We start from the raw sequence: 20,855 nt of genomic DNA on the forward strand, positions 1-20,855 counted from the left end.
CTAAACAATCAGGCTAATTAAGTAATTAAAATAATAAGCAGAGCCTTTCTACTTCCCTAGCATGGATATGTTATTTGAACAAAAGCTAAATTACCACTACATCAAGTCACTTTTGTTTGGAAGAGTATTTGTTACAGTCTTGTATATCCTAAATAATGTATTAAAGCAATTATCTGGATATTTCAATTAATTAAATTATATTCAAATTAATGACATCCTCAGGAGTACCTAAGGTTATATAGTATGAGGAATGTGTTGCTCGAACAAGGTCTAGTCAGTTATGTCCCCCAGTGTCTGTCTTAACCTCAGTCTTTCTTTTGGGTTCTGATATTTCACCCTGATATATTCCAGAAATTGCTCTCATACAGTCCATTTAAATAGGATATAAAACCCTAGGAGAAGTAATTTATCAGATTTCTTTGGGGGTGTGGTTGAACTTAATGATATATATATTCTTTTCTTTCCTTTTTTTCTACCAGAGCACTGCTCATCTCTGGTATATGGTGGTGCGGGGATTGAACCTAGGACTTTAAAGCCTCAGGCATGAGAGCTTCTTTACATTACCATTATGCTATCTACCCCCCACCTAATAAATATATTTTTCAGTAATGCAGTTCTACAAATGATCTCAATTTACATGCAGCATTAATTCAGTTAAAAATATAATGAAATTTGAAAAACTCATCAAATCTTTACACAATCAAGTATGCTTATCAGACCTATTTTCAGAAATAACTGGTGTAACATAAGAGTTAAGAGATGGGGGCAGCATGGCCACTTAACTAGTAAGTAGAGCACACTCACAGAACCATGTGAAAAAACCCCATGCTCAAGTACATGTCTCCACCTGCAGAGAGGAAGTTTCATGAGATATGGATCAGTGAGACAGGTGTCTCTCTCCTCTGTCTCTCATGCTCTGTCAAAAAAAGAGGAAAGAAAGGAAGAAAGAATAAAGGAATAAAGGGAGAAAGGAAGAAAGGGAGGAAGGAAGGTTGGAAGAAAGAAAGAAAGAAAGAAAGAAAGAAAGAAAGAAAGAAAGAAAGAAAGAAAGAAAGAAAGAAAACATTGAAAATGGTGGAGTCATTCCAGTAACAAACTCCAGCAATAACCCTGGTGGCAAAAATAGAAGATTTTGACAAAAAGGGTTGAGAGACTTGGAAAATCTTTCGGAGATGACAGATTCTGGTATATATATATATATATTATATGTATGGAGATAAAATATAGAAACTATTTAATTATGGGAATATTTATCTGAGTAAATACTCACAGAGTATAAGGCCTACTCAACAGTAGGGCAGATCTAAATACAGCCTTAGTGACTTAATACCACTTGATAAGTTACTGCAAAGCTCTTATCTAACTCCCAGTTAAGGACATTAGGAACTATATTCTGCTACTAATATGCCAGGTTGAGGGCCAAGTGCCAAAAATAGTTGGGAGTGACAACAAAGCAGACATAGAAAGAAAGAAAAAAAGTGAGAACCAGAGCAGTAAAGAATGAATCTTTCCCAGAGATCCAACCTCTTGCCTATCAAGGGCTCACTTCAGACCATCACATATTCTTTCTTTGACTTTATTTGCTGTTGATAGGGTCCCAATTAATGTATACACCTGGTCCCTAGTAGATCCACAACTACTAGCTATTTGAATTTGGCAAGTTTTGTGACTTAGGTTTCCTAGCTATAGAGTTATAGTAGAGATTACAGTTCAAATGAAATAAAATAATAAAATTCATAGTGTTTACTCTAGCATATAGATTTTGGTATATGTTTAATGACTCACCAAATCAATCAGCAAAGTAATAGTGTCACTATACCAGAGATATTTCTGTTGGAATGCCAAGGTTGTTAACCTAAGTAGTTGGTAGATTCATAGTTCTTCCTTCAAATTAGCCTTTTATAATTCTTTGAAAACTGACAATTGGAAATGAGCTGGGCCTAATGCAGAAGGATGCATTACTATAGTTTCAATGAGTCTAAAAAACTTGGACTATTCTCCTCTCTGCATAAGCCATATAATGGAATACATAAAATTTCTTCCAGTTTATGTCCTGTACAACCCCCTCAAATATTTTAGTTCCTCCATTACAAAGCATTTCCATCTGTGACATGAAATTTTGTACTTTCTCGTTTTCTTTTCTTTGATTTATTCCAAAACCTACTTCCAGTCATAGTCACTTTCTCATTGTTCAGTCTTCCTTGAAAAACACAGGTAGAGAGGCCAGGCAGTGGCACATCTGGTTAAGTATACAAGTTACAGTACACATGGACCCAGGTTCAAGACCCTGGTTCCCTCCTTCAGGAAAGCTTCACCAGTTGTGAAGCAGGACTGCAGGTGTCTCTCTGTCTCCTTTCCTCTCTATACCCCTTCCCTTCTCAATTTCTCTCTCTTTCTAATAGTAAATAAAAACAAATATTTTTTTTTAAAAAACAGGTAGCTTATGATGTCTCTATCCTTGATACTCTTAGTTCCAGATTATGATAGGATCTAGAAAAAAATTAGAACTATAGAGACCTTCAAGTGAAATAGAAAGAAGGAAGGAAGGAAGGTCATCTGTTTTCTATAAAGAATAATCTTCCCTATGCATTGTCCTTGGTAGCAAGCCAAGGTCACGAACTTTATCATATTAGTCTTTGTATCTCAGAATTTAGTCCATTGTATGATATGACAGTTGAAACTCAGAAAATGTTTACTAATTCAAATTAAGCTTTAAAATGTAAAATGTAATTTGATCAGATGTTCTCATTGTTCAAATTGTCAACCCACGTGACTTTGGTGACTAAATTAGCTTCTTCAAGAGGAGTCTATTTAGCATAATAAATGAAACCTGACAGGCATTCCCAGTGCCAATACCAATTTAGAATGTTTTATTGAAGAAGAACTAAATGACAGCTGCCATGAGGCCCATATAGCACCTGCACAACTCTGCCATTCCAGTGTCTGATTTTATTTTGGATGATAATCATGAAAGTATAAAAGAATAGAGTTGTAAAGGATCTGAACAATCATCTACCCAATGTCCACATTTAAAGGTAACAACACTGAGACCCAAGGATAATATGTGACTGTCCTTGGTCACACAGCTAGTTAATGCCAGAGGTAGGGCTCAGTCTTTGATCTTCCTATGGTATCAAATAGCTTATACCACAAGCACTGAACAGATAGTCTCTAAAGACATCATTTTACATGCAGTGTAATTCGTGATTCAGCTCTGGTTGGATAGCAGAATACTCTCCATAGGTTTTAAAAAGGATGCATGCCTGGAATCCATTCTTAAGGATCCTGACGATGGAAGTGAGGTTTGTTGGTAAAGTCATTGTCAATTTCAGCAGTAATCACTTCTAAAAAAATATACCCATATTTTTGTTGTTAAGTGGTGCTCCTACTTAGATTATTATACTCTCAGAAACCATGGAACAGCCTCCAGGATCAGTAGACCTATATCTTGACTATCATAAACTAGTTTCACATTAAAACTGTGTTTTTAAAAAGAGAGCAGAAGAATATGTGCCCCAGATCAAATTGATGGGACTTACAGTTAACTATCTCTATACACTTTTCCCATATTTGGGAGTTATTCTCTTCCCTGAGTAGCTGTCAAGTCTTCTTTCCAACATGACACCATCTGCCCAGACAACTTGGGTCCATCTGCATGTTAGCTATCAGGCACAGGCAAAAACTAGTAAAGTCATGGGTTCCTTGGAATAGTCCTAAAATAGACCTACTAGCTTTTTCCAAAATGGAGACCCCAAATCTTCATATTCTGCAATATTCTTGCCTTTATGTTCATGATTAGTCAACAATTTGTTCTGCTTTATATCTTAACTCTTTTTTAGCCACCAGGTTCCAGATGCTACCATGATCCAACCTGACTTCCCAGCGCAGATGACCCAACCGGTGTGTCCTGGAAACCCCCTCCCAATATCCCTGCCCAACTAGGGAAAGAGAGACAGGCTGGGAGTATGGATCGACCTATCAACACCCATGTTCAGTGGGGAAGCAATTACAGAAGCCAGAATTTCCACCTTCTGCATCCCATAATGACCCTGGTTCCATGCTCCCAAAGGGATAAAGAATAGGAAAGCTATCAGGAGAGAATGGGATATGGAGTTCTGATGGTGGGAATTATGTGGAATTGTACTCCTTTTATCCTATGGTCTTGTCAATATTTCCATTTAATAAATAAAATTTTAAAATAAAATAAAAAAGAGAGCAGAAGATGACTTCATTGTTCTTGGGCAAAAGAGGAATGTGATGTATAAGTATGGATAGGTCTAAGAATTTGATGAGCAACTACTATGTACTGGTATTGTATCTAGAACACATTAATGTAGTAAACATAGATGGGTCAATAGACTTCATGGAGTTTACTGTTTTGCAGAAGTCTCTGACATACAGATACCTATAGTAATTGTCAGGTAAGCAATTCTGGGTAAAGACACATACAAATATATATATATATATATACATATGTATATATGTCCAACGGCTGTATTTACTGTAAACCATTGATCAATTAAAAAAAAAAGAGAGAAAGAGAAAAAGAATAGAAGGAGAAAGAAGGAAATAAAGAAATGAAGGAAGGAAGGAAGGAAGGGAGGAAGGAAGAAAGGAAGGAAGGAAGGAAGGAAGGAAGGAAGGAAAGAAAAAATATGCTAGAGTTTCAGAGATAAATGAAAAAGAAATATACAATGACAGGAACCTGAAACAATATAAAGAGGAGAGAATACAAGCATTTCCCACTAATAATTGCTACCATTTAGGAGTAGTGAGAGTTAAGAAACATTACCAGGAGGGTTGTCTTTACTGTGTTCCAGGAACTTAACCTTGATCTCATAGTTTGGGTTCTTAGATTTCAGTATGAAATCCTGAATTTCATTTAAAATGCAAATTTCAGACTCTGTTCCCAGGGTATCAGATTCAGCAGGCTGGAATGAAATCTTTGCATCTTTGCCTTTTGTATAAGTACACTCAGGAAATCTCAAACAGGTGCTATGGGATTCTGCTATTGATGAAGCCAGACGATCTGAAGGGCAAGACAGTCTGCTTTTCAGTTCCTTACCATTTGAAACTCTTGTCCAAGCACAGAATTCCATTCACTCAAGCCAACAAAAGTATCAACAATAACAAAGGAATGAGATGAGTCATTACCAGAAATTTAAAAATAACTTTGTCTGACCCAAGCAGTCAAGTCAGAGTAGTCTGTGACATAACTGGGGAAAATATTCAGACTCATTTTATTGAATTGAAAAATCTCTCCAGTGAAGAATCAGTGCAGCAGCCTTAAGCAAATACTGTTTTTTATTATCTTTATTTATTTATTGGATAGAGATAGCCAGAAATTGAGAGGAAAGGGGGAAATAGTGAGGGGGAGTAACAGAGAGACACCTGCAGCCCTGTGCTTCACCACTTACAAAGCTTTCCCCCTACAGGTGGGGAACGGGGGCTTGAACTTGGGTACTCGTGCATTTTAACATGTGCGCTCAACCAGGTATGCCACCACCCAGCCCCGCAAATACTGGTTTAAATTTAAAAAACTTTTGGGGAGTTAGGCTGAAGTAAAGCAGGTTAAGTGCAGGTGGCGCAAAGCACAAGGACCGGCATAAGGATCCCGGTTCAAGCCCCCGGCTCCCCACCTGCAGGGGAGTCACTTCACAATCAGTGAAGTAGGTCTGCAGGTGTCTATCTTTCCCCTCCTCTCTTGATTTCTCTCTGTCCTACCCAACAATGACATCAATAACAACAACAATAATAACTACAACAATAAAACAACAAGGGCAATAAAAGGGAATAAAATAAATATTTTTTTAAATTTCATTTTTAGTTTCTGTCTTACTATGTTATTAAGGAAGAAAATAAAATACTTAGGTAATATCAGATGTGTTTGAGGTGGTATGGCAGTAGACAGAAAAAAATACATAGCAGAATTAATAAAGTCATTAAAATTCTTTGTCAGGCCAGTTCAATAGCTCACTCAGGATAGAGCCCTCTTGGTTATGCCCACAACCCAAGTTTGAGCCCAGCTCCCAACACACTGAAGAAAGCTTCAGTACTGTAGTGTCTTTCCTTGTCTCCCTCTGTCTCTCTTCCTTTCTATCTTCAAAAAACCACTTGGAACAATGAACGCACAATAACAACAACCAAAAGAGAATTCTTATGACTTCATAAAACTGCAGTGGTTTAGGGTTCCACCTGACCCAATATATTACTATTATTATCTACACAAATAAATTGTGATCTTCTAACTATTAGAGATTCAGCAGCCTACTGTGGCCTACCATGTTGTGGAATTGATTGGTTTACAGTATTTTAAAAGAATGTGAGGTACCAAGTCAATATTCCAATGTTGTTTTAAAATTACTTAGAACTTTCCAGTATTATTTCAGAATGTCAAGGTTTAATTAACTTATTTATTTAATTGATCCTTAATGTGACCTTCTTTCAGAAAGCCCATGTATTTTTAAGCATTTAATAATCTAATAGGGAGGAGCAGGGATGGATTTTCTTCTTTTTTATCAGAGAGCTGGAATACACTCATTGTCTTTTTATCACTTTAATAGTTCTCTGTGTTGCAGGTAAGCATTATTAATTCATGTCCAGTGAGAAATATAAGAGATTTTTGATGATGTAGCAAAAGCTAAACAATAAAAACAGCCATTGGAAGGGGAGGAATAGGTCAGTCCTTTAGATGAAAACACATAATTCAAGTAAATGATCAAAAGTACAGGTTGTTTATTTCCTAATAGTCACAAAAAGAAATGTCTCTTTTAAATTTAATTCCCTACTTTGAGACATTATCCCACAAAGTAGAATTTCTAGAGGATTTCTGCTATCATTTTATTCTTGGTTACATGTAGACAGTTGCCATTTTAGGTACCTGAATGTCAAGGCAGTTCTTGTCAAAAATGAAAATAGTATTCCATTCTCAACTCTTTTCCACTTACTTTAGTGAGCATTTTTTTAAAAAAATATAATGCATTAAATTAAGGTTAACGTTTTCTTGCCAATTCAGGTCTTTCCTCAGTTGCACTACACCCTCTCAGGAATCCATTTCCCATGCTTTTTGGTGAGCTTTCCTAAAGTAACTATTAAAGAAACACTTCAGACTTCCCTGGGCAGACAACCCCACCATGTGTTCTGGAGCCCCACCTCCCCAGATCCCTGCCCCACTAGGGAAAAGAGAGAGAGAGAGAAAGAGAGAGAGAGAGAGAGAGAGAGAGGCGCTAAGAGTATGGATTGACCTGTCAATGCCCATGTTCAATGGGGAAGCAATTACAGAAGCCAGACCTTCCACCTACTGCACCCCATAATGACCCTGGGTCCATACTCACAGAGGGATAGAGAATAAGAAAAAGCTATCAGGGAAGGAGATGGGATACAGAGTTCTGGTGGTGGGAATTGTGTGGATTATACCCCTCCTATCCTATAGTCTTGTCAATATTTCCATTTTATAAACAAAAATTTAAAGAAAACACTTTGGCAGCAAGAAGAGTTTTGATCCAAATTGAATCAAGATGAGAATACTCTTTATAGTAAACCCAGCTTCTTTTATTCTGTAATGAGACTGTCTCAACCAGTCCTCCACAGACATTTTCTGCAACTCCCAGTGGAAAGAAACAGTCACCTCTGCCTCAAAATGTAAACAAAAGGAAGTTTTCCTTATTTAGGCTTCTTCTCATAAATATTATATGCTCCCAACACTCTTGTGTTCTTATGAGTAAGAACAGTTCCTTAAGCTCTCAAAAATGTTAAAATACTATGTGTATCACTGCACATTCAGAAGCTGACACTGTATCATTTCCCATGATTATCAATTGACTCTAACCGAAGCCATTTCCAGAGAATGGCCATATAATGATCTGCATAGCAAATAAATGATGGCTTGGGAGACTCTTTCTGTGTGACTGCACTACTGGAAATTATACTCAGTTCCATTTTGCAATATTGTCATAAATGACTAAGTGGGGTCCTGACAACACTGCATTCCCACTGAATTTGCAAATGGTATCCAGAGAGTTCTGTTCACCTGAAAAATGTGAAGATCCACCCCAAAGAAAAATACTATTATTATGACAATTCAGAAGCACTGTCACAAACAGTAACAAGTAACAAAGGAAGCAACGGTTCATGTCTATTACAGTTTAGAGCTCTGAAAATGGAGCTACATTTCAACCTCGCCCTTCTCCCCCACCTGAATATCCACAAGGCCAAAGCGAATCTCTTCCTCTACGCTTAAGAGCTCATCTCCTCCAGCCTGCTGGGATCTTGGCTCTATTATTTCTTCTTCATTTAGCCTGTCTCTGCATCTATACTACTTCTTTTTCCTCCAGAAGTTTTTTCCCTTTAAAAAATCCCACATTGACCCTGATTTCCCTTTGAAATAACTTTCTCATCTCTTCCCTTGCCCTATATTTCACAAATGAGAAGCAAATGTTCAATAAATATTTATAGATTAAATAGGTGAAATCTATTTCCCTGTTGCTTCAGCTCACATTTTCTCCTCATTCTCCTGCAATCTAATGAAACTGAGCTCTCTCCTCTACTAAAATAAAACTTGTCTCCAGAGTTAGTCAATAACTTTCTCATTTTTTTAAAAAAAAGCAAAAGCATGAGTTCTCCTTACCCTTCGTTTGACTTAATAAAAATAGCATTCAAAATTACTAATGTATACTCATTATGAATACTCTGTCCCAAGTTTTCTTGCTATATCCTAAGTCCTTTCTTATTTATATCGCCAACACTTCTAAAATTCATTAATAACAAAAGTGTTCTCGGGTTAAGTGGTGGTGCACCTAGCTGAGCGCATATGTTAAAATGCACAAGGAGCTGGGTTTGAGGCCCTAGTCCCCACCTGCAGGGGGGAAAGCTTTGCAAGTGGAGATCAGTGTTGCAGGTGTCTCTCTGTCTCTCTCCCTATCACTCCCCTTCTTCTCAATTTCTGTCTCTGTAAAATAAATAAATATAATAGGAAAAAAAATTTAAATTTTTCTTTTTTTTTAATTGTTGGTATAGTTATTGTTGTCATTGTTAGATAGGACAGAAAGAAATGGAGAGAGGAGGGGAAGACAGAGCGGGGGAGAGAAAGATAGGCACCTGCACACTTGCTTCACTACCTATGAAGAGACTCCCCGGCAGATGGGGAGAAGGGGGCTCGAACAGGGATCCTTATGCCGGTCCTTGCACTTCGTGCCTCATGCGCTTAACCCACTGAGCTACCGCCAGGACTCCCCAAAATTTAAGTTTTTCTAGCCTCTACTCTTTTAATTTATTTCAAACAGAGATCTCAACTGCTGTCACAATTTCAGTAACCATCTCCACTAGTCAACTTCCGAACTTATAATTTCAGTTCTATTTTTTTTTCTATTCATAAGGTTGCCTTTCTGAAGCTCTTTTTTTTTAATTTCTTTATTGGGGAATTAATGTTTTACATTCAACAGTAAATACTATAGTTTGTACATGCATAACATTCCTCAGTTTTCCATATAACAATACAACCTCCACTAGGTCCTCTGTCATCCTTCTTGGACCAGTATCCCCCCCACACACACACACATGAGTCTTTTACTTTGGTGCAATATGCCAATTCCAGTTCAGGTCCTACTTGTGTTTTTTCTTCTGATCTTCTTTTTCAACTTCTGCCTGAGAGTGAGATCATCCCATATTCATCTTTCTGTTTCTGACTTACTTTACTTAAAATGAATTTTTCAAGGTCCATCTAAGATGGGATGAAAACGGTGAAGGCACTGTTTTTAATTGCTGAGTAGTATTCCATTGTGTATATATACTGCAAGTTGCTCAGTCACTCATCTGTTGTTGGACACCTGGGTTGCTTCCAGGTTTTGGCTATTACAAATTGTGTAATAGAAGAACATATGTGTACACAGATCTTTTTGGATGGGTGTGTTTGGCTCCTTAGGATATATCCCCAGGAGAGGAATTGAGGACCATAGGGTAGGTCCATTTCTAGCCTTCTGAGAGTTCTCCAGACTGTTCTCCACAGAGGTTGGACCAATTGACATTCCCACCAGCAGTGCAGGAGGGTTCCTTTGACCCCACAATCTCTCCAGCATTTGCTGCTGTTACCTTTTCTTTTCTTTCTTAAATATTTGTTATTTATTCCCTTTTGTTGCCCTTGTTTTATTGTGGTCATTGTTGTTGGATAGGACAAAGAGAAATGGAGAGAGAGGAGGGGAAGACAGAGAGGGGGAGAGAAAGATAGACACCTGTAGACCTGCTTCACTGCCTGTGAAGCAACTCCCCTGCAGGTGGGGAGCCGAGGGCTTGAACCGGGATCTTTACACCGTCCTTGTGCTTTGTGCCACAGGCGCTTAACCCACTGCGCTACCGCCCAGCTCCCGCTGTTACAGGAGTGAAGTGGTATCTCATTGTTGTCTTTATTTGCATTTCTCTGACCATCAAAGACTTGGAGCGTTTTTTTCATGTATTGCTCAGCCTTTTGGGTCTCTTCTGTGGTGAATATTCTGTCCATGTCCTCTCCCCCTTTTTGGATAGGGTTATTTGTTTTCTTGTTGTTGAGTTTGGCAAACTCTTTATTTATTCTGGTTATTAGCCTCTTGTCTGATGTTTGGTATGTAAAGAGCTTCTCCCATTCTGTGAGGAGTCTCTTGGTTTGGGTAGTGGTTTCTTTTGCTGGGCAGAAGCTTTTTAACTTGATGTAGTCCCATAGGTTTATACTTGCCTTAGTCTTCTTTGTAATTGGATTTGTTTCATTGAAGATGTCTTTAAAATTTATTTGGAAAAGAGTTCTTCCAATATTGAAGCTCTTTTATATTTCTCAAGAGATGTCATGTTGTTATCCCAAATGCAAGAGGCTCAAAAGAGAACTCAATCCGCCCTTAATTCACATTTCTTCCTGTTCCTAAACTCACATTTCTTCTGTATTCCCATATCAATGAATACCATTAAGTACCAGCATACCTGGAAACTTTAGTTTTTGGAGGTTTTAATCTCCCTTACCTTCTACTTGCATTCAGCTTCAAGTCTATCAATATGGTTCTGATTTCTCTTCATTCTGTTCAATGAAACTCATCCAGAAGCATATTGATGGATCTCTATGCAACAATCCCATTTGTCTCCTTTTATTTTTTTTTTTTTCTGCAATGATAGACTAGGTTCTCTGAGAGCAGGAAGATCTTTATCATCCTTCCATCATACCACAGAAGCAGTCAGTGCATAATCTTGGAGATGAACTCTCACTGACAGCAAATATCTTTTTATTTTCTTTATTAAGAGGTTAATAGTTTATAGTAATGTTGTAGGAACATGGGCACAATTTCTCATCTCACCAAGATGGGTGTCTGCAAAACACTAACTCCTAAATTAGGTCCACCATCATGTACCAGGACCTGAACGTTACCTCCTACACCCTCACTCCTCTCCCTGTCCTCCTCCCCCAGAGTTCTTTGCAGTGATGTAATATACCAAACCACTCAAAGTTTTCCTTTATGTTTCCCCTCTCTTCTTAAGTTCTGCCCAGGACCCCTGCACCACCATTTGCCAGAGCTGAGCAGTGCTCTGGTAAATAATAATAATAATGAAAAAAAAAGTTCTGCCCCGGAGTGAGATCTTTCTATATTCATCCTCCTCTTTCTGGCTAGTCTCACTTAACAGGATTCCTTCAAGGCCTTCTGAAGGGCCTCCAGATGACAGCAAATATCTTAACTAAAAACCAATTTGATTCTGGAACGTTTCTGTCCTCTTATCTTTTTTTAAAAATTTTTTTAAATATTTATTTTATTTATTCCCTTTTGTTGCCCTTGTTGTTTTATTGTTGTAGTTATTATTGTTGTTGTCGTTGTTGGATAGGACAGAGAGAAATGGAGAGAGGAGGGGAAGACAGAGAGGAGGAGAGAAAGATAGACATCTGCAGACCTGCTTCACCGCCTGTGAAGCGACTCCCCTGCAGGTGGGGAGCCGGGGTTCAAACCGGGATCCTTATGTCGGTCCTTGTGCTTTGCGCCACCTGCGCTTAACCCGCTGCGCTACAGGCTGACTCCCTCCTCTTATCTTTAATGACTCTTGCTACAGAATCAAAAGGAGCACTCCGTACCATGCCATTTAGAGTCCTATGTGACATGCTGTGAACCTACTACTGTGTCTAATCTCCTGCCATATGTCTCCCATTTACTTGCCACTCCAGCCACACACAATATTAAAAATAGCATTATGAACATAATAGAGCAAAGGTAGATGCCTTCTATATTACACAGGAGCTAATTTAGTCTTCACAACTTCTATGCGTGTTAGGATTATGACATTCTTTTTCTATCACTGATTACTTAAGGCATTATTCCTCCCTAAAGAAACTTAATCATCTGTGCTACCAACTTTTTTTCTCAAATTTCTTTATTGGGGAATTAATGTTTTACATTCAACAGTAAATACAATAGTTTGTACATGCAAAACATTTCTCAGTTTTCCACATAACAATACAACCCCCATTAGGTCCTCTGTCATCCTTTTTGGACCTGTGCTCTCCCCACCCACCCCAGAGTCTTTTACTTTGGTGCAATACACCAACTCCAGTTCAGTTGTGGTTTCTCTTCTGTGAGCTACCAACTTTTATCCTACCCAAATCAAATACTACAAACAAATACCTGCAGACTCCAGAGCATTTTTTACTATAGTTGCTATTTGAATTTGATATAGGATCTTTTATTTTTTTTTCATTTTATAAAAAATAAAATTGAATCTATAAGAGATAAATAATCATTTAGATGTTCTTGCTATTTGTATCTTTAGACACTTGCAAGTATAAAACATTTAGTAGATTTGCAAAAAAAAAATCTAAGAACTGATGTAATCAACTCATAAAGCATTTGAGTTTGGGATTTCAAAATTCATGAGATAAAAAAGGTAATATAGAGCAGGGGTAGATAGCATAATGGTTATGCAAACAGATTCTCATGCCTGAGGCTCCAAAGTCCCAGGTTCAATCCCCTGCACCACCATAAGCCAGAGCTGAGCAGTGCTCTGGTTAAAAAAAAAAAAGTAATACAGCAAATTTGATAGCAGAAATTAAGGGGTACACAAATGTGTGAAATTCTTCAACTTTTCATATAGTGGTTCGAAAGCATAACCTAATCTCTAATAGTTCTCTTCATCCTGACTTAAAGAATTTACAGAACAAACAAAATTTTATCCTAATTTCTGTTGTCTGCATCAGCCATTTTTTAAAAATCACAGTGACTTATTTTTATTTTTATTTATTGTTACCTGGGTTATTGCTGGAGCTCAGTGCTACCACTATAAATTCTTGGCTCCTGGCAGCCTTCTTTTTTTTTTTTTAACCAGAGCACTGATTAGCTGTTGTACGCTTTACATTGGGTTGTTCTAGTTCTCCCCCCCCCAAGAAAATTGGATCAGTCCAGTTAGTTTCGCAGGCCCGCTTGGCCCCGCCCCTAGGAACCCCACCAGAGTTTCAGGGTTCCAGAGTTACAGAGTTCTGGGAGTTGCAGAGTAAGAGAGTGCTTGCGCTGCCGCAAAGAGACAGCAGAGTTCTGTTTGGTGATTAGTTTGGTTTAGTTTATGAATCGTTGTTCCTGAATAAAGAAATACAGCTTCCCTGCCCAGCCGTATGTCTCTGGTCGTCTCTGTTACCCGCCCGTGAAGCTAGCCCGGCCAGCTAGAGCTGTCCGAATTTTAACAACAAGTGGTGTCCACGTGGACCTGACCTGCGCATCTCTCAGATAAGTAAAGACAATTTGGCTACCTATGTACTATGGCCTTCTCTTCTGCTTGTGAAGAGATCTCCAAAGGCCTCTGCTCTTTCTTCACGAGATTGTTTTGCTGTTTCTGGAACATTTATCTCTGGACCACTCTGTGGTTTCCACGCGCTCGGGCACACTCAAAACAGCCAGAGGAGTCAGGAAGAGTCAGCGGGCAAGAGGCGAGGCACGGAGCTGCTGTTTCCACCTGGTTAAACAGCCAGCCAGCCGGCTGCGCCCAGACAACCCCATGCACTGCGCCCGCAGCCCTGCATCCCCGCAGCCCGCAGGACGCTGATGCCAGCACGCAGGAGCCGATGCCACCACACAGGAGCCCGATGCCACCACGCTGGAGCCCGACGCCAACACGCAGGAGCCCGATGCCACCACGCAGGAGCCCAATGCCAGCACGCAGGCCAGCCCACAGGAGCCGGCTCTCCACCGCGTGGCGCAGGGCACTGGACGTGTGATCCCTCCACACTGCTCGGCCACTGTGAACAGGGCAGCAGACATGGCAGGGCCATGGGGCAGGGCCGCGGCGGCCTATCATGGCCGCCACCCTTGGGCACCTAGGCCCACGCCTTCTACAAAGCTGGCCTGCCCGCCCTCATGCTATGTATTCTGGAACAATCCCGGACCTCCCAGACCCCAGGGCTCCCTGCCGAAACTGGGCACATGAGATCTCTAGCTGCCGGTCCAGTCTGAAGGCAGACAAGCTGGAGTATGCAGAGATTTGTACAGAGATCGCAACCTGCAATTCCTAGAAGTGAAGCTGCCCAAGAGACCACCACTAGACAATGCACCCCCCCAACAACTAAGACAGTACATATCTAAATTCGTGTTTAAAATGACATGTCTTCGTAACAAAGGTTTCTCTCCTTGTGTATTAATGACCATGTTTATGTGTATGTTTAAAGTTTGGTAAACAGTAACTTTAAGGCTAAATTCTTACTAGTCAAAGTTAAATGAAAAAGGTTTTCAACGTAATTCTCATAAAGATAAAATTAACTTACATTTAAAGTCTGAGGTAAAAATTAGTTAACAATCAATATATTTTAACTAAGTTGGTCTAAACAAAAGGTTAAATAGACTTGTTGATATGTAAAACTCTCCATTACCTTCTCTATTAGAAATGGTAGATCGCACAATGGCTATGCTAATTATTCTCATGCCTGAGGTTTCCTTTCCGCACACAACTAGGGTGTGACTCCATCTTGAATGGGTGTAACAAAAGGTTAAAAGACATTGTTGATATGTAAAAGTCTCAAATTCCTTCTCCCTTAGAAATATGCTAATAACAAGTTTTGTTTCATAGTAAGTAAATTGCAGCCAGCTGCCTTTGGGACTCTAGGCCATTCCCCGCCCCCATGCAAATGCCCGTTGAGGCAAGTACGCCCCCCAGAGACAAGAAAGTACGCCCCCCAGAGGCAAGAAATGTTTTTTAAGCTGATAAAGTTTCGCCCACAGAGGCAAAAATGGTCCCCTCAGGCCTTCCCTTGGCAGCACACTGGTTCTTGTTACTTGCTTACATGTTTCTCCATGTTTGTGCCAGTTTCTTTTTTAAAAAATGCCTGTACGATATAGGTTTCTGTTCACCCCACACCCTTGATACTGTAGTCATTTAGTTAAAAAGAAAAGGGAGAATTGTTGTATGCTTTACATTGGGTTGTTCTAGTTCTCCCCCGCCAAGAGAATTATATCAGTCCAGTTAGTTTCGCGGGCCCGCTTGGCCCCGCCCCTAGGAACCCCGCCAGAGTTTCAGGATTCCAGAGTTCCAGAGTTGGAGAGTGGCAGAGTAAGAGAGAGTGCTTGCACTGCCACAAAGAGACAGCAGAGTTCTGTTTGGTGGTTAGTTTGGTTTAGTTTATGAATCGTTGTTCCTGAATAAAGAAATACAGCTTCCCTGCCCAGCCGTATGTCTCTAGTCGTCTCTGTTACCCGCCCGTGAAGCTAGCCCGGCCAGCTAGAGCTGTCCAAATTTTAACAACAATTAGCTTCAGTTTATGGTGGTGCAGGGGACTGAATTTAGGACTTCAGAGCTCCAGGCATAAGAGTCTTCCTACATAACCATAATGCTACCTACCCCTCCTCCCTTTTCTTTCTACTTCATTTTATTTAACAACACAGAGAGATATTGAGAGGGAGAAAGATAGAAACCTGCTGACATCTTTCACTAAGTATGAAGCATCCTGCCTACAGGTGGGGTGCAGGGGCACCCACCCAGGTCCTGGAGTTTGGCAATATGTGCACTTAACAGAGTGTGCCACCACCCACACCCAAAACCACAGGAATATTTGCCTTCATCGAGACTAAAGATTAAATAGAATTTCTGGAATTTCTGGAGCCAAACCAGTAGGCCCTCTGCCAGGTTTCAAAGAAAACCAAAATTCTGTGCAATAAACTTTTATATGGAAGGGAAATATGTTTTTTGTTTGTTTGTTTTTTGGTGTGTGTGTGTGTGTGTGTGTGTGTGTGTGTGTGTGTACTCTGAGACCAGAGTTTAAGAACTAAGATCATGTAGGTAAAGGGAGAGCAAAGGTCAGAGGCAATTAGAAAGGGGTCAAAAGTTTGCATATCTTCCTACTTCCAGGAACATTGTCTCCTCCTGTAACAAAGCAAAAAACAAACAAACAAAAAACAACAACAACAAAACACCCTTAATGGACTGAAACTGCTCATCACTGTCACAAAAGGTTAAGTAATAGGGGCCGGGTGGTAGTGCAGCAGGTTAAGCTTACATGGTGCAAAGCAAAAGGACCAGCATAAGGATCCCAGTTGGAGCCCCCACTCCCCACCTGCAGGGGGGTCATTTCACAGGTGGTGAAGCAGGTCTACAGGTGTTTATCCTTCTCTCCCCCCTCTGTCTTTCCCTTCTCTGTCGACTTCTCTCTGTCCTATCCAGCAACGACAGCAATCACAACAAAAATAATAGTAATAACAATAACAACGTTAAAAAACAATGGGCAACAAAAGGGAAAAGGTGGCCTCCTGGAGCAGGGGATTTATAGTGCAGGCACCTAGCCCCAGCAATAACCCTGAAGGCAAAAAAAAAAAGTTAAGTAATAGGGTGCAATTAGTTTCTGTTTCCAGAGAAGGGTTTAAAGCATGTTGGTTTTTTCCCTCAAATTCAAACTATGGCCCTCACTTCTCTCTAATAACTGTGTCAGAGAGTCCAAAATTGACTGCTTTGGGGATTGACTTTATTTCCACTGCACACCAAGAAATGCTCTGACTCCTCTAAGAACACTGAATTGGTACAGTTGCAGTCACAGTTTCCAGGTTGAGAGATTGAATTGCCTGCTCAAGTCATTTTTTTTGTGAGTAATAGCCATCCTTTAAAGACAAATCTATAGCAAAAGCAAGTGTCTTGTAATTTATCAGTCTTTGATAATATCTACAGAAAAAAGTATCTTTTTTTAAAAAAATGTGTGTCCTGGGAGTATGGACCGACCAATCAACGCCCATGTTCAGCGGGGAAGCAATTACAGAAGCCAGACCTTCTACCTTCTGCAACCCTCAACGACCCTGGGTCCATGCTCCCAGAGGGCTAGAGAATGGGAAAGCTACCATGGGAGGGGGGGGATTATGGGGATTGGGTGGTGGGAATTGTGTGGAGTTGTACCCCTTCTACCTTATGTTTTTGTTCACTAATCCTTTCTTAAATAAAAAATTAAAAAAAAAAAACCAAAAAAAAAAAATGTGTGTCTTTGCTGGTGGTGTTGGGTCCCTGTTAACTTCCCATCTTGTTAATCATTATTAAATCACTAATAAAACATTGCATCAAAAGTGGCTTCAGTCATTATCAATGAATTAGTAGGATTTAAAAAATGCAACAGGGTCTCCTGGGAATCATAGCAATGCTAAAACAAGGTGTCACAAAAAAAACAGAATGATTAGTATTATCTCTTAACATCAGCTAGTATTGATAGGTGGGTGGTAATTTCATGAGTTTCTCAAAATTTACCAGAACCATTATAAGATAGCAATATTTTTTTTCTCTGATTTCTCTAGTTTTGATGGAAGATTGCCAAAAGAATATCATCTTCCAGTTTTAAAATTGTGTGAGCTAAGAGGAAAGCTAAATTGTGTGTGATTGTAGAGGCTTACTAAGGTACACTTCTTTTGATTTATTGCCAGTGCCCTGTTTGTTCCTCTGAGTTCATGAACTACGTGCTGAAATGATCATTGAGTAGGAGGAGCCTCCAGAGTGGGTCACACTTGAAAACTTACTTAGCCATCTTATTTACTCTAATACAAAAAAGATACTTCTCAGAAAAACAAGCAATTCAGAGCCCAGGTGCTCAACAAGTTACGACAAGGAATGCTTAAGTTGTCATTCAAGTATTGCTTACATGTATAAAGAAATGAGATCTGATCATTGGATTTAGCAATCTGAAAGTCACTGATGACATTAATAAGTGCAGTTTTACTGAGATGATGTGGGAGAAAGCCTAACTGGAGTGGCTCCAAAACACAGCCATGGATTTCACACAATAAAAGATTTTTTTTTCTTTTGCAACAAGCTGAATAGATATTGAACAATACGTACTTTTAAAAGTACTGCTATGGCTTCAAGAACTAAGAAAAATAGTCAACAACTAACCATTACCAGAATACAAAACATGAAAATCTCAAAAGCTGAGCTGAAAGCAAAAAAAAAAAAAAAGCTATTACTATCACTTCTATGGATAAAAAAAGGAATTCAAAGCCCTAATATAATCCAAAGAACTCCATAGCAACAGAACTAGAAGTAGCTCAATATATGTCAATACAAAAATGGATACATACAACGGGAAATAATGATACAACATATACAAGTAAGAGGTTTGGGAGGATGGTCACAGAAATAGTTTGATTAATATACTGCATTAATATGTAGCTCTACAGCAGTGGGAGTCTTCTCTCTCTCTCTCTTTGTCATGTGAAACCATCTTAAGCAAAATGAATAATTTTTTAAAAAAGCATTATTACCTAAATTAATGGATAGCATAAGAGACATAACAATAAAGTGCAAAAATATCCATAAGAATTCGGTTTCTATTTCATAAAACTTAAAATAGCAAGTCTAAATATATGCATGTATGAATATATGTATGAATATATGTGTGAATATAGATATATATGTATATCGAAATGAGATAAAATGGGGAAGCATCTTAAAAACACAAAATACAAGATGGAGGTTCCCTTGGGAAGAAAGAAAGGAGCAAAATAAGGATGGTACAGGGATGCATTGGATCGACCTTCTTGTGGTGCATCCCGTGAGTACCCATTCATTGGGGAAACTGACGATCCTTCCTAGAGGACTGAATCCACATGGATCCCAGTCACTTTCAAAGCCAGCAACAAGCAGCTCCTAACAGCTTTCAACCTGATGCTGTTGACAGGCTACGAAGGAAGGGCAAATGCTAGAAGAAGAAGAAGGTAACTGCAGCAATATTAAGCAAACAGGTAACTGCAGCAATATTAAGCATTTTAGTTCTTTAACTGGTGCTTTTGTCCAGGAATTTTGGGGTTATTGACTGCCTTCACTGAACTTTCTGTTCAAATATCACCTTTGACTTTGATATTTTTATCCATGAGTGTCCTGCCCTCTTCATTACTTTATTCTGATTTATTTTATGATTATAGGAAAGGCATTCTGTTTTATAGACATGTTTTTGTGTAATTGCCTACTAGAAGGAAAGTTCTAGGTAGGCAGAGACTATCTTGTTGAACCCTGTGAATCTGCAAAATGCATTTTGCTGGTCAAATGAATTCAAGTCCATTTCAAATAGCTCTGGAAGTCACATCTAAACTTTCCTTCTAATTGGCAAATCTATCTTTTAAGTCATTTTGTCTACATCAAGTTTATCGATTTATAGGTCGCTGTACACTCTAAAGTCAGCTTTCTTCCTAGTAGAAGAATAATCAATTCTTAAACTGACTTTCCAATGTTTAAAATAGCACTGAGATCTGGGAGTAGAGTACCTACAGAAATTACTCCTAAGATGCAATGAGCTCATTTATCAGCATCATTTCCAATAGACGATAGTATCACTGAATTTGACAATGAATTCCCATTTAATAGAAGAAGACAATTCTGTGGAAAGTACCTTGACTAGACATTAAACTATTCAGAATGGAAAGCTTAATCTCTGATTAGTATATAAATCTGGAGAAGTTCCTGTTACTTAGCAATTGTGCTACCCAACTTGTTAAAGAGTAACAGCTGTCCTGATGTACCTCAAAGCAATTCTCTGTGGTTACATACAAATTAGTACGATTGTTGAAATAGGAGCTATAAAACTTTCTTTTTTTTATTAAGAGTATTGAAGAGATTATTGAAATCCTTTACTGATTTCTTTCTCTTTGAACGTAAAAGGACATTTCATAAAGTTCCAAGTTTAATAAAGATTTTTGCAAGATCTGCATGACTTTAATAAAAAGTAAAGTTCTCATGCAACCTATTTGTCACTTATTAGAAATTCTAGAAAGTCTAGTGTGGCAGTACACCTAGTTGAGCAAACACATTACAGTCATAAGGGCTTGGGTTCAAGCCCCCAGTTTCCACCTGTAGAGGAAAGTTTCACAAGCAGTGAAATAACACTTAAGGTCTCTCTCTTTCTCTCTCTCCCTCTCTCCCTCTCTCTCTCTCCTACCTACCCCTCCCCTCTCAATTCCTCTGCCTTTACCCAAAATAAATAATTATATCTTTGGATACATATTGTAGAAAGTGTTGGAAATCCCAGGTTCAGTTCCCTACGCCACCATAAACCAAAGCTGCTCAGTGCTCTAGTAAAAAAAATTTAAAAAAAAGACTTTATGATATGTATTTAGTAACCTTTAATGTGCATTCACAGCCCCTACTTCTAGCATTTCTGTTAGATAAATTAACAAATTCAATATAAATTAATCTTATTTTCTTTCCTCTGCTCCTCTTTGATATTCATATGTGCATAATATTATGTGTGTAATATATATATTCACTTACCACATTAATAATAAAGAAAAACTAAAAGCAACCTGGTGTCCAAGAATAACAGAGTTAAAGAATGAAAAATTTATTGCATAAAGTATCATGCACCATTTAGAAAGATGGTGACAAGAGACCACATAGCTACATAAAAAATACTTCCAGTATAG

The 20,855-nt window shown here is 38.8% G+C and overlaps 1 protein-coding gene and 1 long non-coding RNA gene across 2 annotated transcripts in view; one reads left to right on the forward strand and one right to left on the reverse strand.

Moving 5' to 3' along the window:
• SLC44A5 (solute carrier family 44 member 5) overlaps window positions 1-5,099 on the reverse strand; it is a 182,515-nt gene extending 177,416 nt beyond the window's left edge. The window contains exon 1 of the mRNA XM_060201013.1: window positions 4,793-5,099. Coding sequence (XP_060056996.1) covers window positions 4,793-5,099 — 307 coding nt within the window. The remainder of the gene's footprint in view (window positions 1-4,792) is intronic.
• The window catches only part of LOC132541431 (uncharacterized), a 610,114-nt gene that overhangs the window by 368,872 nt on the left and 220,387 nt on the right, over window positions 1-20,855 (forward strand). The gene's annotated exons all lie outside the window — the stretch shown is intronic.

The sequence above is a fragment of the Erinaceus europaeus genome, chromosome 11 (genome assembly GCF_950295315.1).
Source record: "Erinaceus europaeus chromosome 11, mEriEur2.1, whole genome shotgun sequence".
Taxonomy (NCBI): domain Eukaryota; kingdom Metazoa; phylum Chordata; class Mammalia; order Eulipotyphla; family Erinaceidae; genus Erinaceus; species Erinaceus europaeus.